Here is a 27,456-nt window from a genome sequence, read left to right on the forward strand (position 1 = left end):
GAAATGTAGCTCACAGCAAAACATAAGTCAGGTCTAGTGGCTGTAAGGTATATCAAGCTCCCCACTAGTTGCCTGTATATGGACTCATTAACTTCCTTAGAGTCCGTTTGGGCTGAAAGTTTCAACCCTTTCTCCATAGGTGTAGATGAGATTTTGCAATCTGTCATTCTAAATCTATCCAACAAACCTTTGGCATATTTTGATTGTGATATGAAGATGCTGCTACCTGTTTGCCAGACTTCTACACCTAAACAGTAGCGTAGGAGGCCTAGGCCAGTCATGTCAAAAGCTTTTCTTATATTATTTTTTATTTGTTCTATAGCCTTTTCTTCACTACCTATGACAATGATATCATCTACATATATAACTAGAAGGATGATATCATTACCAACTCTTTGGACATACATGTTGGAATCTGAAGGACTCCGCTGGAATCCCTGTTCATCTTAATGTACCACGCTCGAGGTGCCTGCTTCAAGCCATATAGAGCCTTCTTCAGTCGACAGACCAAATGCTCCTTTCCTGAAACCTGAAACCCTTGTGGTTGTTGCATGTTGACTTCTTCCTACAAATCTCCATTGAGGAAGCACTTTTCGTGTCCATTTGATGGACTTTCCAGCCAAACTGTGCTGTCATGGCTAGAACAAGACGAATGGTGCTCATCTTTGCTGTGGGAGCAAAGGTTTCCTCATAGTCGATGCCTTCTCGCTGAGAGAATCCTTTTGCAACCAATCGTGCTTTGTGTTTGTCAAGTGTACCATCTGCTTTGTACTTGACCTTGTAGACCCATTTGCAGCCTATGGGTTTCTTCCCTGGTGGAAGAGATGTGAGATCCCAAGTCTGATTTTTCATCAAACTCTCATGTTCAGATGCCATGGCTTTCTCCCATTCAGGTCTTCCTTTTGCCTCCTCAAAGTGTTGTGGCTCATAGATTTCTTGTAGGTTAGCCATAAGAGCAAAGTTAACCATAGATGGTTGTTGTATGCTCTTTCCTCTGGATGATCGTCCCTCAATCATTTCTCCTATCCGAACATCACCAATGGTGTTGTGCCACCATTTTGGTCTTGTCTTGGGATCTTCCCCACCCAAATCAGTATTGCCACCATGACTTGGGCTTCCTGTAGGAATATCATCTGACTGTCGAATCAGACTTTCAGGAGTAGAAATCACCGAACTATGAGTCTCATCTTCCCCCCCTTCAGGTGGAGCTGCCTGAAGCCTGATACCTGAATCTGTTGGTACCTCTGGGTGTTTGGTAATTCGGGACTCAGAAGAAGATTGGAAAGGTCCAATATCTTCATCAACAACAACATCTCTGCTGAAGATCACCTGATGAGTGGCTGGATCAACCAACCTGTAAGCCTTGTGAGTGTCACTGTACCCTATAAGCATCAATTTCTTGCTCTTTGGATCTAACTTGGTTCTTTTCTGAGCTGGAATCCAAGTATACACAGTAGATCCAAAGACTTTCAGATGACTCACTTTAGGCTTTCTACCAGACCATGCTTCCTCTGGTGTCTTCTTCTTTACCGACATCGTTGGAGATCTATTCAGCAGGTAAACTGCTGTGAATACTACTTCAGCCCAAAACCTGTGTGGAACAGACCTGTTCTGCAACATACATCTGGCCATCTCCGTGATGGTGTGGTTTCTTCTTTCAACTACTGCATTCTGTTGTGGAGTGTAGGGTGTGGTGTATTGTCTCTTTATGCCATGCTTAGTACAAAAGTTTTGGAATTTTTTGGAACATAATTCTCCACCATTATCAAACCTAAGAGTGGTTATGTGACAACTTGACTCTTTTTCTACTAATACTATGAACTTTTGAAATTCATTAAACACTTCAAATTTTAATTTGGGAAAATACACCCACTTTTTTCTACTAAAATCATCAACAAACAACAGAAAATACCTGGCATTGGTGATCGATGACGTGTTCATTGGTCCACAAATGTTTGCATGAACTAGTTGAAGGACCCTTTGCGCTCTCCAAGCCTGTCCTTCATCAAATGGTGATCAATGCTGCTTGCCAACCTGGCAAGCTTCGTAAACTCCCTGGATCTTCAGTGATATATCCAGAAGTCCATCGACTAGTTTCTCTTGAGCCAACTGAGAGAGATAAGTCATATTGAGGTGCCCATACCTCAGATGCCATAGTGTACCAATATCTGATGCAGATTTGGCTACCAATGCATGTTATTTTACCTGACCAATGTCTACCAACCTGAACAAACCATGATCTTCTATACCAAGAGCAACAGTCCGCTTGGTGATCCTGTCAACTATATAGCATTTATGATTGCTAAAGTTGATATCTATATTTGGACAATGTCGCATAATTTGACTAACTGATAGCAGATTGAGTTCCATACCTGGCACATAGTAGACATTGAGAAAGAGTAATGCTTTTTCTCCAAAGGAAAGCTGAATATGTCCTTTACCAATGACCTTATACTCAGCCCCACCACCAAATATTACTGAATCCTTGGATGAGCATGCCCCGAACTCTGTGTACCAATCCTGCCTGTTGGTGAAATGTCGGGATGCTCCAGAATCAATATACCAAGCAGATGATTTGGACTGGTCTGCTTGGGTTGTGGCATTGAAGGCATAGAAGGTTGATTCCTTCTCCTCGATGTGCTCTGCAACATGAGCCTTTGGCTGAGGCCCTCCCTGGTTGGATTTTTGGTCAGCCAACCTTTTCCTGCAGTGTTTCTTCACATGGCCTGTCTTGCCACAATAATGACAAGTGATGGTCTTCTGTCCCTGGGGACCATCCACCCTGCTTTGCTGGTCTTTCTTCTTGGCCCCGTTTCCTTTGCCTTTGTAATTAGCTGCAAAGGCTTGCTCAGAACCCTCTGTCTCAGTGCTGCTGCCAAACTATTTCTTCCATCTGTCCTGCTGTAAGAGTTTATTACAAATCTCTTCGAACTTCAGGTCAACATTCGTAGTAGTAATGTTGAGGGTTTCAATGAAATGCTCATAGGCTCGTGGTAAGCTTTTCAGCGTGATAACCACCATGTCCTCTTCCTCCATCTTCCGACCAATGGCTAGCAACTGATCTCGGATGTCCTTGATCTTGAGCAAATGCTCCTGCAATGAGGCACCTTCACTCATCGTGATCGAGAACAACATGTTCTTCAGAAAGAATGCTCGCCCTTTGTCAGATGTCTCATGAAGATCTTTCAAATGCATCCAAACTGCAGTTGAAGTTTTCCCTGTTTGAACTTCAGGAAGCATCTCATTAGTAATTGATAGTTTGATAAGCATCATGGCCTCTTTGTCATAGCTGTCAAACTTGTCCTGATCTTTACCTGCAACTGTGGGTCGGGTAGTTTTGCTTAGAACCACCTCATCCAAGCAACAATACTCAAAGATTGCGAGCATCCGTTGTTTCCATGTGTTGTAGTTTTTGCTAGAGAATTTCTGGCTGTTTTCCAACATGATATTGTTCAATTAAGCCGTCTCTGCAAGTCGAATTTGGGAAATCTCCCACCAAACTGATCAAAAGCGTTGAAAAATAATAGATCAGACACTAAAAACACCAGATCTGCAAATCTAGTTCACAAGTCAGTTACAAGCAGATCCAGTCTGCCATAAAACAATATGATTTGTCACAATTCGAGAAAAATTGCTGAAATTACAGCAAGCAATTTAAAAAATTACAGACCGTACGGCTACTTGGCGGCTGTTTGTTGGCTGGAAAATGGTAGCTATTTGTACAGAAAAAAATAACAGCACAGGAATTTACTGTTGTTCCGTAGAATTCCGTAGTACTAGTTTTAAAACCTAAAAATCACTTGATTGACCCAAAAAGCTTTTGGTTCTCCACTGTGCTACGATGGCGATCCCTCTATCCTTCACTGCCGGCAGCAGTCCCTCAAATCTTCACGCTCTCACAATTCTGTTGCTCGATAACCTCGCTCTGATACCATATAAAGAAAATATGAGCATAGAGAAAGCCAAGAAATAACTCGAAAGTGTTCTTTGTATTTGGTGTACTTAATAAGAGAGCAAACACTTTCTTATATAGGATACATTAACACCGAGTCAATCCACTTTATGAATATGGGATTGATCAATAAGAAGAAAAGCAAAAATATAACATAAAGTTAAATGCCTAAGTCTAATTTATTATTGACCATTATTACATAATTTAATACTTGTCATTTGGAGGGCTGCTAGAGACTAGGTTGACCCATTTTTATTATAGAGATGCTCAAGTAGAGCTCTTCAATATAATTTTGACGCTTTGACTTTCCTAGACCTATGGAATGAGCAAGAAAATCATTCATATTATTTATAAAAATAATAATTCTTTTTCTTGACAAGTACAAAGATCAAAATTACATTGACAAATACCGAGCCTAGTTACCCTTTTTTTCAACATTTAGGGTTAACATGGGACTTATATAAGGCTTAACATGCCGTTGGCCTGCAAACAAGCGTTGTCCTCAACATGACTATCTCTAGGTGTTTCTGCATGAACAACTCATTTTTGCATGTTGCTTCTTCCATTAGTAGGTTTTTCCATTTGATGAGTTACCCAGTGATTGTTCGATTTCTCAGTTGCTTAATCCTTGTTTCTAGTATTGTTTTTGGTTCTAATATGATTTTCCCTTCTTCATTAAACTTTAGTAAAATAGTTTTGACTGGGATCTAATCACCAATTACCTTCTTTGAGCAAGAAACATCCAAGACTAGATGTATATGTGAAGATGGAGGCAACTCCAATTTGTACACCATACTTGTAATTCTTTGCAACACCTTATAAGGGCCATAATACCTCGCTTCAATTTATTATCATTCTTTTGCTGCTTGATAGTTGGTTCGAAGGACAATGCCAATGTAGCCAATAGTGATTGGCAAAGGTCACCTTTTTGAGGATGAAAGGGAAAACATACCAATTCCAAAACTTTTTGGGTAAAGGACTGTGACATAGATCCACAAGAGATCTAGGTGGATTTGTAAACTAGCAACAATTTATTATCCTTGTGGGCACTATAAGGACTTTGGAGAAGGTTAATTATAAATCTAGAGATGACAACAACTAGTCTCAGATTCAAGGATTTATAAGCACCTTACTGGGTGAGCAGGTGAGGGTGAGTAGTCATGGGTGAGCATTTCATTAGCCCCACAGCAAGAGTGGTTCATTATCAAATCAAGGGTAGGTGAGGTTATGCAACAGATAGGCATCATCGGGTTCTTCCATCTCTTAGGTTTCTAGCTAGATAACGGGTTTTGTCGTCTTGTCCTGTAGAAGCTAGGGTTTCTGTCGTCAATCAATCAATCAAATCAATAACTTAATGAAGCATCTAATTTCTTTCCCTAGAAGGCAATGTTGAAATATGTAACTAGGTTTGGTCTTGATAATGACATATGTAATCATGATTTTATGTATTTAATGAAAAGAGAAAAATAAATTTATTATTTTTATTCTTGAAGCATGGGTTTCATGCTCAAGAGAGATTTATTTTTTAAGGTCAAGCACCCATTCAGTGCTTCTAGGGCTTTTCATTGAGTCTACAAGTCAATTGAGTCATTGGTATGTATGAAAGATCCTTTTGGGCATGTTACATATTGTAAAGAAAATTTATTTGAGTCAACAGAAAGTCAAAAGACCCTCCAAGACCTCGTTGTGGTGCAAAGATCAAGTTGGCCTACATGATGGGACAAGTCGGCCTAAAGATAACAATTCATACCCCTCAAAAGTCTATAAATAAGAAGGAACTCGTCATTTTGGAGACACTCTCAAGCAAGTTCGATCTCCTCAAGATAGAAGCTAGAAAAGGACGACGAAGAAGAAGAACAAGATTGAAGTTTTGGGCATCTCTCTCTCTCTCTTTTGTTAGGGTTTCTGTAGCTACTGGGCAAGATGAAATTTTGAAGCTGCATTGAAGCTGTGAAGCTGCATCGAAGTTGTGACGCTACATCAAAGCTGTGAGGTTGCATCAAAGTTGTGACGCTGCATCGAAGCTGTGAAGCTGCAGCTAGGTCGAAGCTGTGAAAGGTCGAAATTGTGAATTTGCTATAGAGGTCGAAGTTGCAATAGGATCTGCTGGTTGAAGTTGTAGAAGAATTTGCTAGGCAGAAGAATTTTTTGGAGGTCGAAATTGCAATAAGTGCTAAGGAACTGCTATAAGGAAAGCTCGTCAAGGGACTTGGTCTTGGGGGGTCTTGGTCAAGGGTCATAGGTCTTGGAATTCGTCAATTAAAGATTCTATAAAAAGAGAAGAATTTTTGTGGGTTTTCCTCTCAGGTTGAGAGGTTTTGGCCCTAGCTGATCGCTTATAACTTGCGTCCTTTTGTCTCATTGTTCTTTATGGTTTAGTCGTTGTTTGATGAAAATAACACAATAACAATTAAGGTGAAAAAAAATCTAATCAAGAGAAGCAAAAATACATCACAAGCAGTTACCAAAGTAAGAGAAATCACATAATCTAGCTGCCCCTAGATTTCTCAACAGGCAAGGGTAACCTCATTGTTGAAGGAGAATGACCTTTGGAAGATTGTTGATAAGGAGATCCAATCGCCAACAATTCCAGCACAATTGGCAATGGATGAAAGGGACATTAGAGCTTAGCGTGTCATCATGGATGCCATGAAGGACCCCATGATTCCTCACTTGGCAAAGAAGAAGACAACTAGGGAGATGTTCAAAGCTCTAGTGGACCTGTTCCAAAGTGACAACATCAATAGGAAGATGATGCAGATAAACAAATTCAGATCCATCTAGATGTCAAAGTCTAATAACGTTGTGTGTTATTTGACGAGGATGACCTAGACACAAGATCAACTTGCAACCATTGGCGAGAAAGTGGAGGATATCGAGCTCCTGAATGTGACACTTAATGGTCTTCCCAAGTGATGGGAACCATTTGTCAAAGGAATCTATGCTCAGGAAAAGCTTCATAATTGGAAGAGGTAACCTCTTAGCCAGGGAAGAGTAAGAACTTGAGCAAGATCAAGTGCTTTAGTTGTCACAAGAGTGGACACTGTGCATCACAGTTTCCAGAGAAGGGGAAGGGGAAGTTGTTATCCCCTACAATTTCCTAGGCTGAGGAAGAAATCGAAAAAGGAACCTCGAACCACTTTCAGTTCAATAGCTAGCCCTACTGAACCAGAGAGGGATCTCTCTAAAGATTTGTTAATGAATAACTGAAAATAAATAGGTTTTAGGCGAGATATACAAATTTTGTTTGAGTATTTGTGAATTTAGGGTTTTTGGTTTGCTGGACTAGGGATTAGAGCAGGTAATTAGGTCAAGGCTTCAAGTATGCAGTGACAAGTATAAAAAGGAGCTAGATATCGGTGTGTTATGGTAAACTTAAAGTGTTGTCAATGTAATATGGGTCTGAGAGTTTAAGAGAACATATTGAGCATGTAAAAGCATGAATTCATTAGTCTTAGAAGAAAAGAAACACAAGCATGATTTCCACATAAACAAAGCTTAAATTTAAGAATTCTGTTTATATAACTCCAAGGAAAACCATATGAAGAAGATAAAGCATGAAAAGGGAGATGATTTCATCAATTAGAAGTTGATCTGAAAGGAAAACAACACCATAGACTTACTGAACAAGTATTCCTGAAATATAGCTGCAACTGCTCCTGTATTAGCTGTAAGAGAACATAAGGTAACAAGCTTCTCTACAAAATTCCAACCCCTCTCTTTGAATGAGAAATGATACATATAGACTCAATCAAATAGCTTCCCCACCTTCAGGAGTCGAATTCAGTGTTGCACAAAACTTCCCCCCCGTGGATCTAACCCCTGAAACACGATCTGTACGGATGCGTGGGGGAAGTGCCTCCCAAAACGTGCTTCGGAAAAATCGAAACGCGTTTCGGCACTTCTTGGAAATTTCAGGAAGCGTCTGCCCGAAACGCGTTTCGGACGGCGCTTCGGCCGTATGAAGCGTCAAGCTTTCGAAAAAAATTATAAAAAAATATAAAAAAAATATAAATATAGCAGATGCTCCCTCATGGTAATGTTAAATTCTTAGAGTAAAAGTGACATTCTCCTTTATTTTTCATTTTCATCCTTTTACTTAAATTTTTAACATTACCATGAAATGACTCAAGATGTTTGAGAGTGGTTCCAGCCTCATTTGACTTCATATGGAGAAAATAGAATTTCATATCCTATTCAAAATTCAGTAGACTTAATAGTTTTCAGGAATTCAGGATCAATGGGATTGTGGCATTTCATTAGATTATATCAAGTATGAAGGTATGCGATTAGCATTTAATCAAGAGCACCAAGCCCTATATGTACCTTAGTGTTGGTGGTGTTAATTGTTGAACTCCTTTGTCACGCCCTTAGCAAAAATTACCTTTCAATCAAGTCAAAATCATCGATCAAGCATGTTAAGCTTTTTCTACCATATTTTAAGTCTTGGATTAGGTAGTTTGATCAAAATTGGGCAATGTTGACTAATATCCCTAGACAATCGAGGTAGAGGCAAAGGCTATACAAGAGGAGAAGAATCTAGATTCTAGATGGTTGATGCATCTAAATGGTTGATGCTCGAATAATTAATCATTAATGTACAATGGATGCTATATCTATCTTGATTTATGCAAAAATATGCATGTTTTCATGTCTTCTACAACTAATTTGGTATTTGGGATGCTTGTTTTGAGTATAAATGCAAAAAAATAATATATATATATATATATATATATATATATATATATAGCAGACGCTTCTGCAGACACTTCGCTTCCTAGATTTTTGGAAAATGACGCTTCCGCGTCCCCGCTTCCAAAAAATGTCCTCGTTTCATCCCCGCTTCGTGCAACATTGGTCGAATTCCTAGGTGGTGGAACTGTTTCCAAGATTCTCTCAACCATAGTTGCGGGGGAGGCCCCCCCCCGATCTCGCTCCCAATCCGCGCTCCGGGCGGGAGCGACTCGAAAGCGGGTCGGGAGCGATTTCGGGAGCGCGCTCCCTAAAAAATAATCGCTCCCTGCCTTTTTGGGAGCGTTTTTCCTTTTTTGCAATTTTTTTTTGCAATGATGTTCCAAATGCAATTGTTTTTCAAAGAAACAAATAAGTTTTTAGTGGGGCAGCTTAATGATCAAGTCTATGGCCCTAGTATTGATATGCGATTCATGGTAATGTTAAATTCTTAAAGTAAAAGTGACATTCTCTTTAATCTTCATTTTCATCATTTTACTTAAATTTTTAACATTACCATGAAATGACCCAGGATGTTTGAGAGTGGTTCCGACCTCATTGGATTTCATATGCAAAAAGTAGAATTTTAGATTTCATTCAAAATCCAGCAGACTTATAAGTTTTTCAGGATTTCAGGATTGCATTGTTTCCATTGAATTTTGTCATGTATTAGGGTATGGAACTCGTGTTTAATCAAGAGCACCAATCCCTCTGTGTACCTTGATGTTAGTGACATTGGTTGTCGAACTCCTCTATCATGACCCTCCTAAAAATGTACACATCACACAAACAAAATCTTGACTTGACATGCTATGCTTTTTCTATCTTATGTTAATGCTTAGAGGGTGATATTAATGACAAAGATCCCTATACAGATATAAAGGTAATGACAAAGATACCTCTGGATATTAATGCTTAGAGGGTGATATTAATGATAAAGATCCTGATTTTTCAACAAGACTAAAAAATTAGACATTTCTCATTGTGGCAAGAGGCCCAGCCATAAGCAATAGATAATAGATTTACTTGTCTTTTTTAGTTTCTAGTAGTTTTTATAACTATTGACTCTTTCATATTTATTATGGTATTTTTTTAAACAATATATGACAATTTAAGTTTGAAGTTGGCAATTATACTCAGTAGTAATGAATTATGAATATGATGCTTCATGAAAGTTGAAAGTTGTTTCATTTCATTTTATAACATTTCATTTCATGTTAGATATTATTTGTTGTAATGGTTACACTTAGCTTACAAGTACAACTTTGGTGATCAATGATGATAAATGTTATCTATTGAATTTCGAAAGCTTGAAACTTTAAGATTGATGAATCATGACTCAATATGTTGTATGTTACTATGTTACTAACTTGTGGACATGGTTGATGAAGATTATAACTTCTAGATGATTTTTGTTATATGGTTCAATCTATGTTTTTTTTTTTATGTTTTTTATATCTAATTCATCATTCTACATGTTTTTGTTGACATATATGTATAAAAATATAAAAAATATATATATTATATAAAAAACGCTCTGGGATTCGCTCCCAAACTAGGAGCTTTTGAAAATGTCGCTTCCGCACCCGTTTTTGCTCCCGCTCCTCGCTTTCGCTCCCACTCCCAAGTAACACTGCGAGTCTCAACCAATAGGTGAGAGTGAGAAGGTCAAATACAAACTCCTCTTAGACTTTGTTTTGAGTTTTGCTTCCTTTATGAGTCCTAATTAACCATAAAAACAACGTATCATGTCTACTTATTCATGATTACATCATCTAAACGTCGAACTACTGAAGTTACGTCATGGGTTTGATTTTGACCAAGTCAAACTAAAAACCTAGGAAATTACACAGTGAAATTTTAAATAAAAACTCAAAAATTTGCAGAAACATAGTGCTAACTTTGAGGCCATTTTTAGGTGCCTTCCTGAAGTACAAATTGAAATCTGAGAGAATGGTCAACTAGCCTTGCTTGTCTAGTTTAAAGAACACCTTGAATTTTTGAAAATGACCCATGGGAAGACCTTCAAAAACTCATTTCCGAAGGTGTCTCCAGAAGCGCAGTGCCTGTCAAAAAGAGTGGCAGAATGATGATTTTTGACCCATTTTTCTCAAAATTTGAGCCCTTTATGAGAAATATGATGAAATGGGTTTTGAGAGGAGGTCATTAGCTTTCCAAAAATGTAAGCCACTTGTCATTTGGAGCCCTGAGGAAAAAGCGCGCGCTATGTTGCTGTGACTAGCCCAATTTTTGAATTTGGCACCAAAATTCTCAAAAAACAAAAAATGCTTAGAAAACCTCCAAATTGGTCATGAAGTGTAAAATGAAGTGTGTCGTGCTCTCATTGATGCTTCAGCAAGCATCTCCAAGTTATCCCTCTCATTTTTGTCCTTTAGGGTTTCCTTTAGCTTGTTTTTCAACTGCTTGAGCTTGATGTTGCAAATCATGTTTCTGGTCTGATAATGATGGGCCATGTGCCTCAATAGCTGATTTTCCCTATTGGCTTTGTCAAGAAGTTGTTTTAAGTGGTGATTGACCTTACTAAGCCAATAATCTCTATCTTCATTAATCTCCCAAGGCAATTCTGTCTTCCATATCTAGGTCTTCATCTAGCAGATTATGTCCTTTCTCCTCCTTCAATGCCTTTTTGAGTCCCTTGGTCCTTGGCCTCTTTTTCCTAACATGTTTTTTATGTTCATCATGTTCACGAGGTTCCAATAGTGCTTTACCTTTACCTCCTTTCTACAGCACCAAGGATTGCTCTTTCTCCATGATGAGCTGTTTGGCCTTAAGTTGACTATTTTCTTGCTCAAGGAAGGAAATGATGAAATGAGGGAGTTAGGGAAAGGAGATGATGATAGGGGAATTTTGGGAGATGGATAGGGGTGGTAGAAAACTTAGTGAGTTTGAATGGAGTGAAATGAGAGAGATAGAGATGAGTAGGAGAGTTTAAAAATAGTCCTGCTAGGAAATTGTCCAAAATAATAGGTATGAGCTAGGGTTTGTGTAAAAGTGAGGTAATCTGAGGGTAGATGAGTTAATTAGTGAATGATAGGGTGATTTATACATGTGTAGATGTATGAGGTGACAAATTTACAAGTTTTCAGTGTCATAACCAACAAACCCATCATTTACACTAGTTTTGCAGCTTGAAATTTCACATAAACCCTAGATGAAGAAAAATCACATTTGCATTTATTTTGCTAAAGGAAAAATGTGCAAAAGGATGATACTTACTTGTGAATAAGCTTAGAAGAGCAAGAAGTAGGAATGCAAGCTTTAATTTGAAGTTTGGGTGAGTTTTGGCAAGTTTCGGGCCACTCTGTCCCAAGCGCAGCGCCATTGGCAGAAGCGCAGTGCCATTCATGGAAACACAGTGCCACCTCCAGAAGCGCAGTGCAGTTCACAGAAGCGCAACGCCAACTTGCAACCCACTTTTGGAGGCCTTAAACTGCTCCAAATTGTGAACTTGATAGCTCGTTGGAAAGCTCTTGAAGTCTGCTACAAGATGGACTCCTCAAGAATTTAATTTGGATACTCCAGTAGGGAGAAAAAATGATTTTCCCACGGTCACTCCAAAAACATAGGGTGTCTCTGACACAAGTGCAGCCCCAAATTGCAGAGCATGTTTGGATGCCTTCCACTAATCCAAAGCACGATCTTAAGGTATCATTGGAAAACTTAGGATGTCTACTACACAATAGAGTCCTTAAGCACTGCCAACACATGTTCCAAATCCCTGAAAAATTGTCTTGAAGTCAAGCTGTCCAGAAGTGTAACAACTCTCCTGTAGAAAGTGTAGTTTGCGCATTTCTCTCAAATCATAATACCTGTGCATAAACTGAAGGAGGTTTTTGTTCCTTGGACTATAATTGACAAAAACCTCTTTCACTTTTGGAAAATTCTTCTCCATTTGGTCAGAAACATATTTTGAAGTAAAAATGGCCTTACGAGAAATGATGAGATAAGGTAGTGTATTGAAGCATTGTTTTATTTGAAATAAAACATTACCTTTACCTTTATTTTTCTTTCCCTAAGCTGTTAACTCCCTTTACCCACTGAATCACATGATGGACATGTTTTTGTCTTGACATATGGTATCATGATGACACATGGAGTGAAACCCTAGAGTATGACCTAAAATGAGGAATTTAACCATTTCATGACCCAAGACATTTAAGTGAAGATATGATACCTTGAAGAAGACAATGACCATGATGAGTGATGAAGACCATGAGTAAGTGAAGGGAGCAACAGTGACCTAGACACAACGACTAGTGACCAAATTTTTATTTGAAGATTCACTGAAATGACAAAAATTTGACTTGACACCCTAACAACACCTTGTAAGAGCATATTTGATCAGTGGTGACAGGCTGAACTGACTGACACTAACATAAGTCACAACAGATAACAACATCAACAAAGGTTCAACTTGATGAATTTACAATGAAGTTCAAAAAGGATTTCTCATTTGTCTCCCGTCTCTCTACCAACGTCATCACAAGGAGTGCTTGGTACCTAGATTGTGGTGCATCATGCCATATAACAGAGGTGTAGGAGCTATTTAGCAATTTGATGGAGAGAGACTCAGATTTATATGTGGAGCTTGGAGTTATGTAGTGAAGGGGGTTGGAATTGTTAAGTTTCAACTAGAGTCAAGAGGGATGTTGGAAGCCAAGGACGTGCTATTCATACTAGGATTGAAGAAGAACTTTCTCTTAGTATTAGTGGTGGAGTTTGGAGGATATGTTGTCATGCTCAGGAATGTGTAGATACTCATTTATCCAAAGTAGTCTAGCCCAAACACAACAATGACCTTTGGGGTTAGAGTGAACAACTTATATAGGTTGATGGGCAAACCTGTTTAGACATTGAGGGATGCATAGGAACATATAGAGGCTCTTAGGAGCACATTTAGGGAGAACATTCAAAAAAGGACATTGTGCCTTGATCAGAGGGACAACCAGTTTTAGGTGGCTCTTCAGGAAGTACCTTCCTCGCTAAGAGGGAGTGTAGATGTTTGTACTTGTAGCTCAGGTAGGTACTTCTGCATAGGCCTAAGTGTCTAGGCATGCAGAAGTCGCCTAATACACCTTCAACCTTAGCAATTACTTCAATGATAAAGTAATTTCTTTTATAAGATAAAAGTGAGTTAATATAATGAAATGAAAAGGTTATTTGCATTAGAGAATTAGATAAATCTTAACTGTCGATCTCAAGTGAGATGAAATCTAATCTCAACTGTCCATTGCTTTGGAGGTTAGGGTTGTGGATTCAGTCTTAACTCAAGCTTATAAAAGTTAGGCTAGGCCAATGGAAAAAATACAATGAGTGAGCACAAGACATTGAGAGGACACCTCAATGATTGGGTGGAGAAGGACTTCCATTTGAGTGTGCTAGGTTTGAGAAAGGTGCAAGGGACAGCAAGGGAGATCCAGATCAGCCGAGCAGATGAAAGCACTGATATAAGGCTTGATCAACTGGATCAGTTCCAGTTTATTGTTGTATGTATTTTCCTTACAGGGCCATTATCCCAGGAAGGGAGCCCATGAAAGTTCTGAGTTATTGATGAAGAACTGATTTGAAGGGCAGAAATCTGTGTGCATATTGTTGTGTGATCAGTGTATTTAATTTGCTTCCGCTGATTATTTTGTTTATGTTAAAACTCTAGTCGTGTTATTATTCAGTAGATCTGCGTAGTCTGCTAGGAAGTAATTAACTAAGTGCTAGGCTTAGAAGTTTAACACAGATTTCAGAATGTTTATTCACAATTGCAACATGAAATTGCATGGTAACCTGGTTAAAACTTAATATAATGCCCATCTTATTTTAGCAGTGCAGATTGTTGTTTGGAATTTGTTTTCCTACTGCACATTCTTCAATTGGCTTCATTCTGTACCATAGCCTGTATGCATTTGGATAAGCAGAACTACTTTGTTCAGTTCCTTGCCGTTCTATGTATTAGAAATCCAGTATACATAAACTTCGATTCTTACTTTCCAATATTTTATGTTTTAATGGAAAAAGAAAACAAATCTAAGCATTATGATGGGAAAGAAAATTCATGAAGTCTTGCATTTATCATTCTAATTTTAGATTAGCCTGTTTAGGAAAAGGATACATCATTAATGATGAACACTTTTTGGGCTGTGTCGGAAACACTTGAAAATATTGAAGATTTTGACATGTAAATGCCATTGTAGTGTCACAGTTATCGTTGCATATTTGATGAGAACTCATCATATGAGTCTGTCTGAAGCTTTCGAGCTTGTCAGGAGTAAAAGACCCCAAGCAGCACCTAACCAAGGGTTTCTTCTACAGCTACAGAATTATGAAAGTCGCCTTAGGGGTAAGAGTAGACTGCTGCTCTTATGCACATTTATTTGTTTGTATAGTCCACCTTTCTAAGCAGGTTCTTACTTGAAGGACATTACATCTTTCACTGTCCTTTTCCATTTCATGTTTGTCACGATAGGTTTCTACAATATCTGATCACTGTGCTTTTCATCTCATGTTTATCACCTGAGAAAAGAGAATGATTACTTCACAGGTCAAGCATGGATAGATCAGATTGATTACAAATTATATTTGTCGTGTAAAGGATGGTGTATTAATTTACTTTTGTCTTCTATAGTATCAATGAAATAAGCAATTATGGTCCATCTTTGGAACTCCCATAAAAAAGCAAGATCTCATTAATGGTGAAACCCAATTTAAGTTGTTTGAAACTTTTATTCTCACTGTTAAAATCAATGCATCACCAACAATTCCATTGAAAAATTTGCTCATATTAGCAACACTTGCTGGTTAGTCAGGAAATTCACTGAGTTGACTGGGTTCATTGGCTTACTGTGAAATTTGCCCATATTTGGCATAACTTGTTTAGATTTTGTCAAATGTGTTCAACCTTGGTTTCTTCTGGAACTAGTGAGTGAAATCGGTTAAACTTACAATTCAAAATTGCAAAATTTGTCAAACACCGTAGTGGTTCTTTTTTGTTTTATTTCATGGTACATAATATGTAGTTTGTACTTGAGTTTGTAGAACATAACGGCTATTGGAAATTATAACCGAAATTTTAAAACTGATGGCAGATAAAATACTCTTTAAATATGTCAGCAAAAAGAAAATTAAGTCAGCACATTTCTATGAATATATCAGCAAAAAGAAAATTAAGTTAGTACATTTCTATGAATATATCAGCAAAGTTTTTTTATGTCAGTACATTTCTATGAATATATCAGCTTTGTTATTGTCATCTATCAGAACTCCAACTTATAAAACATCATGTAGTTATTATGTTTTCAATTTCGTTTGCCTATATGACATCCATTTTTTAATGTCCCAAGTTTTTGAGTGACAAGCCAAATCTTACACTTTCGCTTTTTGAGTCCAAATCATGTGACTTTGCTTTTGTTATGAAGGAGATTCATGTTGCTTTCTCATTTGTTATGGAGGTGTAGTCTTTTGAAATGAGCAATATTTGTTCTTAACTGGTTTTGACATGGAAAATAGCTTTGGTGAAGACTTTGTACGCCTTCGTGGATGGATGAGGGAATATTGGAATTGAACTAGTGTTTAAAGTCTAGTGTGTCGAGATTAAGAAACTTAGAAACATTAAGTGTTTGAACCCTAAGTACTGAATTGTGGATGAAGAATCAAGTCAACCAAGTGGCTTATGATTGTTATTCACACTTGATTCCATAGTACTTTAAGACGTCAATTTAAATTATAATTCCTCAGAGGACTCTACTCTTGGAAGGATGAGGTTCTTCGCTACAAGGATCGGGTAGTGCTATCCCCGACCTCCACCCTCAAAACCTGCATCTTGAAAGAGCTGCACTCCTCTTCAGTCGCAAGACATTCAGGCTTTCAGAAGACTTGTGCACGAGCACGCCGCTCCTTTTTTTGGACCGGCATGAAGAACGACATTCTTACTTTTGTAGCTGAATGCGAGGAATGCTAGCGCAACAAAAGGGGAAACAACCAAGCTACCAAGAGCCTTACAACCATTTCCACTCCTTGCCTCTGTTTGGACAGATGTTTCCATGGATTTCATTACAGGTCTCTCCAAGTCAGGCAACAAATCAGTTATCATGGTGGTTGTTGACAAACTTTCCAAATATGCTCATTTTTGCGTGCTACCACACCCATTCACCCCAACATTGGTGGCTCAAGTTTTCATGGACCAAATCTTCAAACTGCATGGCATACCGACTTCCACTGTGTCTAAGCGAGATCCCACTTTCACTAGCAAATTTTGGCAGGAAATTTTTAAGCTACAGGGCACGCAAGTCCAACTAAGTACAACTTATCATCCCCAAACCGATGGTCAAACAAAAACAATCAACAAATGTTTGGAGACCTATCTGCGTTGTTCACTTCAGACAAGCAACATTAATGGGTACAGTGGTTCCCTTTAGTTGAATGGTGGTATAATACTAACTATCATGAAGCCAACAAGATGACACCATATGACGCAGTGTATGGCCAACTCCCACTTGATGGATCACTTTCTCATGAAATGAGGACATGACTAACTCATGGATGAAAGTGATGGATGGTTTATGCCCTATGAAGAAGTCCTCGAAAGATGAAGATTCCATGACAAAGAATAAATGACATCGAAGGAAGGAGCTCTTCAAGCAACTGGTTGTTCCATGATCTCCACATGAGGAGCTGCTATAGGTCCCCAGTTGAGAGGGAGCCTAAAAAGAAGTTTCTTACTTGGAAGAAACTTGGAAATCCCTAAGCCAAGAGGGAGCTTAGGTACATTCTTTATGTAGGAATGAGTACATTCCTTTATTGGAATATTTCCTCCCTATTTGAGAGGGAGAGATAGACATGTCATTTTGGTCTTCACTTGGGAAGATAAAATGGAGGATTGGGTAATCATTTGGCATCTCATACTCTTTGAGGATGAGATTGGGCATCCAATAGAAGAGTAGTCGTGGAGGACTGATATTCTTTGAGGGTTGGGGAGTCCAAGATAAGAATAGTCCTTATGGAACACACCCTGAGTACTCGAATAGGGGATGTTCTGAGAGAGACAATGATGAGTGTCTATAAATCATTAGTCTCGCCTGCGTTGAGCTCAGATGTTGTGGAGATATGGAGTTGTTAGTCAAGGCCTTGCTATGGAACAATGTTGGTTGAGATGATTCTATACAAATGAGTTACCAATCTGAGTTCTTCTTATGAGAAATTCTTCAGATTGAGAAAGTCCAAGTACCATTATGAATGCCTCCCTAGTTAAGAGGGAGTATTGAAAAGTGTAACTAGGTTTGGTCTTCATAATGACATGTAATTATGATTTAATGTAATATGATGTAAAGAAGAAAAATAAATTTATTGTATTGCTTGCTTCATGGGTTTCATGAGCAAGAGATTTTATTTTTGAGTCAAAACTCCCATTGAGAGTCTTTAGGAATTATTTGCCATCTAGTCATAAAATGATAGAGTCATTGTCATGTAATGGAGTCATGTTACACTTTGTAAAAGGCCAAATTTGTCTATGTAAAGTATCCTCCAAGACCTAGTGTTGAAAAGTGTAACTAGGTTCGGTCTTCATAATGACATGTAATTATGATTTAATATAATGTGATGTAAAGAAGAAAAATAAATTTATTGTATTGTTTGCTTCATGGGTTTCATGAGCAAGAGATTTTATTTTTGAGTCAAAACTCCCATTGAGAGTCTTTATGAATTATTTGTCATCTAATCTTAAAATGATAGAGTCATTGTCATGTAATGAAGTCATGTTACATTTTGTAAAAGGCCAAATTTGTCTATGTGAAGTATCCTCCAAGACCTTGTCACTTATCTTATTTAAGTCGGCCTACAACGATGGAAGAACATGCTAGAAGAAGTCAGCCTAACTACTTGTGATCATGTCGGCCTAAAGGACATGTGATGAAGGGTATATATAGCCACACTTGGCCTCACTTAGAGGCAAGCAACTCGACAAGAAGAAGTGCGAAGAAGAGGTGAAGAAATAGTACGAAGAAGAGGCTAAAAGAAAAGTGCGAAGATAGGTTTCTTCTGGGGCAACGAAGGAGGTTTCTTTTGGGTAGTGTGAAGGAGAGACTCTTCTGGGTAGGGCGAAGGAGAGATTCTTCTCGGGTTAGCGAAGGAAGGTTTCTTCCGGGGTATTTGTTTTGGTTACAAAAGAAGAAGGATCGAAGGCATCAAGAGAAGAATTGTAGAGACTAGGGTTTTTGATCTAGAGATCAAGATTCTCTAGAGATAACCAAGAAGAGCAGTGTGGAGACTAGAGACCGAGATTCTCTAGGGAAAGCCAAAAGAAGCAGTGTGAAGTATAAAGACCGAGTTTCTCTAAAAGGAGCCAAGGAAAGCAGTTCGAGATCAAGAAGAAAGGCAAGAAAGGGAAGAGGCAGAGCATCAAGGTTAGTGACAAGGTTCTTGGGAGGATACTAGAGTCAAGGGTTTGTGTCATGGTCTTCATACTCATCAATTGAAGATCTAGAAGAAGAATTTTGATTGAGTTTTCTCTTAAGAGGTGAGAGGTTTTGACTCTAGCTGACAAGCATACATACTGTGTCACTTGTCTTTTATTGTGCATATTGGTAATTGTTTTGATGAAAAGAACACAGTAATAACATAACGAAGAAAAGATTATAAGCTAAGAAGTAAAAGTATATCACAAGCAATTATCAAGCAGAGAAATCTTCTAACTATTCATGCCCTAGATTTCTCAACAATCTATAACATCCAAACTCATTCTTTCTTCCAAAAGGAATAGTGGAAATCTCACAAGAGCTAATGACACAATCCAAGTGATGATGATGAAAAAGAATCACCTCACTTGTATTTATACCATCACTAATGAATTCAATTTAGCTAATTTGGCCTAATTAAGCCCCTAAAATAAAATAATGTGCATAATAACAATGCTTTTGGTAGCAAGCCCACCAAATAGCTCAATAACATAAAGATAAACCTCTCAAGAGGGAAAAATGATCAACATAATGAGTCGTTGGGCCATTGAGAAGGCCAAATGAAGTCCAAGGGGTACCATGATGTGAAGATGGACTCCAAACATAGTGGACAAGGGTTTGGCCCTCTTGTTTCCCAAGCAAGAACCTATAGTGCTTCGAAGTGGGTGTGGAGGCATAAAGGACATGTTCTCCAAATGGATCAAAGATTCTTGTAAACCATCTGCAAGGGCTAGAATGATGACATAAGCCCACCCTCTGCAACAAGAGAGATCCTTTGGACCTTGGAACATCTTGCCAAGTGTATGGTGCAAGTGTGGAGTCGGCTGGGCATGCTGAACCAAGTGCATTATCCTCATCCAAAAGGTGGAATACAAGCAATCCGTGAGTGTTGCTGGGGATCCGTGAAGTAATCTCTTCTATGTTGGAGGCCCAAGGCTCTCAATGCTCACCCTACAAGTGCCAATGTGGCCCTTTGGAGGGCTAGGACCCCGTATAGGGAGACCAAGCCCCAAATTGAGATCTACCTACAATCCTGAATAAGATCCAATGCGTCCCTTGGCCTCCTATACAACAAATCATTAGAATAATGAAGTAAAAGAGCTTACAAGTCATGGAGTCAATGGGGCATTTCATGGTGGCATGCCCTTCCATAGTGGGCTTTGGCATGTACAAGTGTGTTCAAGTTCAATAAGGGGTTAACCAAGGACCCTATTAGGTGGTTTCAACCTCTAAAGGGGGTGACATGTCCATGGTACATCCCTCAAATGGTGGGTGGCAATGATATAATAATGGAGCGGAGTGGGGATAAGGTGAAATCATCCAGACCACATGTCATGGTTCATGGCTAACTACAATAAGGGAAGCCCATACCTGGGTATGTGAATGTAGGAGGGAGCAAATCTTGGTACATGAGTTACCCCAACCTTTATTTTTCCACCCTTCTTCATATGCCTTTTGCCTTTTATTGATTTTCTCTACATTTGCTTGGGGATCCAGGGGATGAGAGCAGGATGTGTAATATGTAGCAGTAGATACCCCCTTAAGGTGGGGTGGTTCATCGACCACTAGAGTTTGGGACAATCTTGGGTCTCTTAATGATAGAGGGGGCTCATCTAGGGCCCAAAGGAACCAGAGTGATGGCCATGGATAAGGGGTAGAGCTCATGTTTGACTTTTACCCATGTGCTAAATTTGTATTTCCAGACCATATTTTGCATTTTGTGGTACATTTCCTTTTGAGAGTGGAAAAATTATGCTTTTTCTTTTCTTTGTAGTTGCATAAACTTCCAGGGCATCGTTCCAAGCCTGACCCAAGGTGTGGACAAGGGGAGGGGGAGGCTAACCCAATGTGGACCCAATGCACACATTTGGACCTAGATGGGAAAAGAGATGAATAGGGCTAAAATTAGTGGAAAGGGGGTGATGTATGTGGTGACATGAAGAGGGACCACACAACCAAATTCGGGATTTCCCATTTAGTGCCAACCCTAACGCTAATGGCCAATAAAGGAGATCCCACAGGACTAGGATACAAGGTTAACCACAGTATCTATCAATGAAACAAGAGTACAAACCTAGCCCACTCTTTCCACTGAATCCCCCCACCAATCCATGCCTAAGTGCCCATGACAAGTAAGGAAAAGTACTCAATTATACCAATGAAAAGCCATACCTTCGGGGTCGGGAGGCCCACCTTCAAACATACGATCATAACAAGTGGGCAAGGGACCACATGGCTGGCTGAGATGGCAGAGACAATGGCACATCGAGCTATATGGTGGTTGCAAGGGGCTGCCAACTGAGGATCATTTAGGAGAAATTTTTCCTTATATATACACTACCCATAGGTGGTGGGTAACATCTGGCTCCAACGGGGATGTGAGCTCTCAGGAAAGTGCACAAAGCTACTCAAACGAGAGTTCATGAGAACACCAACGATCTTTTGGTACCGCAAACCTGTTAACCAAGCACACGGGGAAACATGTTTTTGCAGTGTCTTATGATCACTCATGCTTAGTATTATGCCACAAAAATCATCAGGAAAGTAAAAATATGCAAATTTAATCTAACTGCGGCTAATCTACCTTGAGAAATGTCATATGATGTTAGTTCTAATGAGAAAATCGACATGCAATGCACCCTACCCTAACATGCATATAATACAATGTCAAGTATTAAGGAAAGGGGTGATACGACTTGACTGGTTGCGATCAAATTTCGTCATTGAGTTTGGCAACATAGTAATAATCCTCCCCAACTTTCCCATGAATCTTGATGGGCATTGAGTTTTTATTTACCAAGACCACATCCCCGACCTTGTATTCCCTTTTAGGCTTCCACTTTTTGTTTGCTTTGTGATTTGGTCGCTTGAGAATACAAATTTCTTGTGAAGGGACAATGGGAGAAGGCTTCTCAATCTCATGTCTCTTGTGGTATGGGATCGGTCCTGGCTTGATCACATGAGTAGAGTATGTAGGCTCTCTATAAAGAATCAAGGGGCTTCCATCAGATTGCGGGATATTGGCATATGACAAATCTATTTGGAGATGACCTCCAATAGTGGCTCTTCACTTCCTTCATAGCAACATCCTCCATACATCAGGGATATCTATGACCACAACATCCATAAGCAATGATTTATCTGGGTTCATAGCCAAAGAAACCTTAAGATCTTTTATGAGGCCCTCTACTTTTACAGGCTTGGAGTTAAAACCGCACACCTTTTTATACTGTGGAGTGATGTTAAGACTCAATTGCTTGATGACTGTTAGTGGCATGATATTCGCGGAAGCCCCTGAATCTAACATCCAATTATGTAATAGAAGGTCATTTATGGCTAAGATAAGCATGAATGGCTCATGTCTTGGGTTTAAGTTTGGAAGGTGAATGTTTTGCAAGTCTTTGGGTAATTCTTCCTCTTCAAAGCCCAGAGATTTCTTGATTTTCCATTGTTGTCGGGGAAGTTTTGCAGTCTCCTTTAATGGAACCTTCACAATCATTTTCGCTATAATAGTCTCTAGATCAATGTCAAGTTCGACCTCTTTGCCCTTATCCTTTTTCTTGATGGTCTCTTTCTTTTGAGGATCCTTTTCGTGATTGACTCTCTTTGGAGGATCTTTAGGGAGAGGTTCTTTAGAGGGACTTGCTTGGGAATTGAGTCGTCTTTGTTGGGTTCCTTGGAGGTCGTGGGGTATTTGCTGTTGTCCTTTCGTGAATATTGGACCCCTTTGAATCTTCCACTATCATCAGTGTTAAGGATTGGCTCTTCCTTTTCTTCTTTGATGGTGACCTCACTAATGGGAGGGTGAATATATGAACCCCCTAGCAAAATGTTGAAGGCTTCGGATTCTACAAGGTTAGCCTGCTCATCAACTTCTTCATCATCACTCTCATCCTCATCACTTTTCTCATCTTCGGAAGATGAATCTTGCTCAACTGCATTAGTTGGAGCCAAAGTGTTGGGAACTTGTGATGAGCTTGGCTTGTCTTCCTCATTTTGTTTCTTAGGGAAAGGCTTTCCTTTTGGGATATAGCTAGATTTTTGGGCCTTCTCCAAGGTAGTGAGTTTGTTCATGTAGAGCCTATCTCATGAATTCATTTCTTTGCTGAGTGTTTCCATCTTCTTGAGAAGTACCATAAGGGTTTCTTCATGTTGATCTTTGAATTTTTCCTTCTTGACCTCTGCTTTAGCCTTGGGGTGGTCATTAGCATCCATTTTGGAGATTCGTAAGTTTTCCTCAACTTCCATTGCTATCTCTTTAGCCTCAACCAAGGTTGAAGGTTTCTTGTCCCTTAATGCATAAGTTAGTTGGCCACCCACAACTTTGATGAATTTGTTGAGAATGTTAGCATTAGGGGGCTTCAAATGGTCGGGGATATCCCTAACTACCCTATCAAATTTTTGGATGAATTCTCAGATGTCTTCCCTTCTCGTAGTTATTTGATAGAACTTCTCAATGTTGAAGGTTCCTTGTGCATTACATGACCATCTTCTCATGAACATGTCCTCAAATTGATCAGGGTCTTCTATGCATGCTGGGGGGAGACTAAGGTACCATTCCCTCGCTTGTCCTTCAAGAGATAAAGAGAAAAGCATCATGAGCCTATCCTCATTGAATATCAACCTAGGAGACATGTTCCAATATAACTCTTCAACAAAGTCACGGGCACTTATGGTAGCATTGCCTTTGAACTTGGGCAACCAATTATTGTATTTCTCAGGTAAAGGTTTGGGGTCATCACTCAATTTCAAAGGGGCAAAGACACTAACCAAATGCCTTTCACTTTTGGTCATTTTGGGTCGGTCTTGTTTTGGGTCAGTGCTAGAACCGGTTGCCATCTTTAGGGTAGGATCATTGACCTTTTCAAATTCAGGGAGAAGGGCGGTTCTAACAAGTGATGGAGTTCGTTCTCCCCTTCTTGCAACAACCCTAGTTAGAGGAGGAATGTTGTCACCTTCTAGTAAACTAGGTGTTTGGACAATGAATGGAGTCGCCAAAGGAATATTGAATTGTCATTAATGAATCAATTCCCCAATGATTCTCAAGGGAGGTAGACCTACTTCCTCCCTGACAACAATGCCAAAATGTTATTGTTCAAACTAGCAAGGGTCCTATGAGGGGATCCTATAGAGCAACTACTATGTCGAGGGAAACAATGGAGCAATAGCCCACTGTCACCTCAGCTAAAGCTCCATGCTCTTTACGGACTGTTACTGATGGGAGGAGTCCCAATATATGAAGAATCACAAGAAAGTATAGTCAATGATAAGGTAGGGAGGTGATTCCTAAGCCTATTAACAAGAGAGGCTCAATAAGATAGGTTGCTTGCTTTAGAAGCAAGGTGATAGACTCTCCAGGAAGGGCTAAGAGGCTCTTTAGGGCTAGGGTTTGAGAGTATGTATTGCCAAGAAGGTTCCTAGAGTTAGAGATATTTATGGAGACTTAGGCTTCTATGTGATCTTTGCGAAATTGGCATTAATAGATTATGGGACCAAACGTGACCAAGTGGACCCAAAATTAGGTCAAGGGTATGGAGTTGATCAACCAAGGAGGGGCTTGACCTAATTAGGGAAGAGAAGACGGTCAAAGGAAAAATTTTCTTTTGATTTGAACACAATGATCAAAATGAAGCAACTAGCTATGGGAAACCTAGGGCAAGAGAAGATCTTCGAGCTAGGGCTTGATTTATCTCAAGATCCCATTGGCAGATTTTCTTGAAATTTGGAGGGCTTCTAGAGGAAACCTCAACGCAATAATGGGCAAGAGATTGAAGTCTTTTGATGGCTAGAACATGAGATAAACGATGCCTTAGGTGACCTATGGAGGCTAGGCCTAGAAAGAGGAGAGGTATGAGAAACATGCGTTTTAAGGTGACCACCTATGGAAGGATCAGTGCCTTGTCCTTTGGGAGAGATGGAGTCAAGAGAATTGATGGTTTGGAAGAGGTTTACCCAATCAAGGAGGTCTTCAAGCAACTTCACATGGCATTAGGGCATGAGAGCAACTACTTGAGATTTTTATACTTTGATATGCAATAATTGATGACTTATCAAGATGTATTTTAAACAAATAATCTCTAGGAACATTCACCCATTCACACATGGCCCATGCAATGATGCAATGCTACAAAATGTCAAAATTCCCACAATTTCACAAAAGAAAGCGGTAAATTTCAGACTTGTATAGCGAAAATCCCAGCAACATAGACGTGATAAAGTAAATAACAAGAATAAGCATGAAAAGAGTACTTACATGTGCAAAAGAGTATATCCAATCATCCTATTATGTCAATAATGAAGCTCCAAGACAAGAGAAATGGATCCAATCATCAAAATTCATCCATAACATCCAAACATCATCCAAAAGGAATAGCGAAAATCTCACAAGAGCTAATGACCCAATCCAAGTGATGATGATGAAAAAGAATCACCTCACTTGTATTTATACCATCACAATTGAATTCGATTTAGCTAATTTGACCTAATTAAGCCCCTAGAATAAAATAATGTGCATAATAACAATACTTTTGGTGACAAGCACACCAAATAGCTAAATAACATAAAGATAAACCTCTCAAGGGGGTAGAATGATCAACATAATGAGTCGTTGGGCCATTGAGAAGGCCAAATGAAGTCCAAGGGGTGCCATGATGTGAAGATGGATCCAAACATAGTGGACAAGGGGTTGGCCTCTTGTTTCCCAAGCAAGAACATGTAGTGCTCCCAAGTGGGTGTGGGGGCATAGAGGACATTGTCATGGGTCTCCAAGTGGATCGAAGATGCCTGTAAACCATCTACAAGGGGTAGAATGATGACATAAGCCCTCCCTCTGCAACAAGAGAGATCCTCTGGACTTTGGAACATCTACCAAGTGTATGGTGCAAGTGTGGAGCCGACTGGGCATGGTGAACCAAGTGCATCATCCTCATCCAAAAGGTGGAATACGAGCAATCCATGAGCACCGTTGGGGATTCATGAAGTAATCTCTGCCCTGTTGCAGGCCCAGGGCTCTCAACGCCCACCCTACAAGTGCTAATGTGGCCCTCTGGAGGTTTAGGACCCCATATAGGGAGACCAAGCCCCAAATGGAGATCTACCTACAATCCTGCATAAGATCTAATGGTGTCCCCTTGCCCTTGAATACAACAAATCATTAGAATAATCAAGTAAAAGAACTTACAAGTCATGGAATCAATGGGGCATTTCATGGTGGCATACCCTTCCATAGTGAGCTTTGGCATGTACAAGTGTCTCCAAGCTCAATAGGGGGTCAACCAAGGACCCTATTAGGTGGTTTCAACCTATAAAGGGGGTGACATGTCCATGGTACATCCCTCAAGTGGTGGGTGGCAATGAATAATAATGAAGCGAAGTGGGGATCAGGGGAAATCATCCAGATCACATGTCATGGTTCATGGTAGCTACAATAAGGGAAGCCCACACGTGGGTATGTGAGTGCAAGAGGGAGCAAATTGTGGTACATGAGTTACTTACCCTTTTTTTTTTCCACCTTGCTTCATATGCGTTTTTCCTTTTATTGATTTTTCTTCACAACTGCTTGGGGCTCTAGGGGATAAGAGCATGATGTGTAATATGTAGCAATGGATACCCCTTAACGTGGGGTGGTTCATCACCCACTAGGGCTGGGAGAATCATGGGTTCCTTAATGATAAAGGGGGCTCATCTAGGGCCCATAGGAATCAGGGTGATGGCCATGGATAAGGGGTAGAGCTCATGTTTGGCTTTTACCCACGTGTTAAATTTGTATGTCCTGACCATCTTTTGCATTTTGTGGTACATTTCCTATTGAGAGTGGCCAAATTATGTTTTTCTTTTTCTTTTTAGTCGCATCAACCTCCGGATCATCATTCGAGGCCCGACCCAAGATGTGGACAAGGGGAGGGGGACCCTAACCATATGTGGACCCAGTGGACACATGTGGTCCCGAATGGGAAAAGAGATGAATAAGGCTAAAATGACTGGAAAGGGGGTGATGTATGTGGTGACGAGAAGCGGGACCACGCAACCAAATTTGGGATTTCCCATGTAGTGCCAACCCTAACGCTAATGGCCATTAAAGGAGATCCCACTAGACTAGGATACAAGGTTAACCATGGTATCGGGCAATGGAAAGAAGAGTACAAACCTAGCCCACTTTTTCCACCGAATCCCCCCACCAATCCATGCCCAAAAGTGCTGATGACAAGTATGGAAAATTACTTAACTATACCAATGAAATGCCATACCTTCGAGGTCGGGGGGCCCATCTTCAAACATACGATCATAGCAAGTGGTCGAGGGACCACATGGCTG

The 27,456-nt window shown here is 39.7% G+C and overlaps 1 protein-coding gene across 7 annotated transcripts in view; it reads left to right on the top strand.

The window, feature by feature from the left end:
- LOC149179173 (dual specificity protein phosphatase 1-like) overlaps positions 1-27,456 on the top strand; it is a 232,150-nt gene that overhangs the window by 145,248 nt on the left and 59,446 nt on the right. For 6 of the 7 annotated variants that reach the window (XM_089420550.1, XM_089420547.1, XM_089420546.1 and 3 more), the window contains one exon: positions 14,890-15,035. In XM_089420550.1, coding sequence (XP_089276676.1) covers positions 14,890-15,035 — 146 coding nt within the window. The remainder of the gene's footprint in view (positions 1-14,889; positions 15,036-27,456) is intronic. The other variant, XM_089420552.1, reaches the window with a different exon arrangement.

This window comes from Pinus tabuliformis, chromosome 4_1 (assembly GCF_031772625.1).
Source record: "Pinus tabuliformis cultivar Carrire ecotype Pingquan chromosome 4_1, CPIR1, whole genome shotgun sequence".
In the NCBI taxonomy this organism is placed as follows: Eukaryota; Viridiplantae; Streptophyta; class Pinopsida; order Pinales; family Pinaceae; genus Pinus; species Pinus tabuliformis.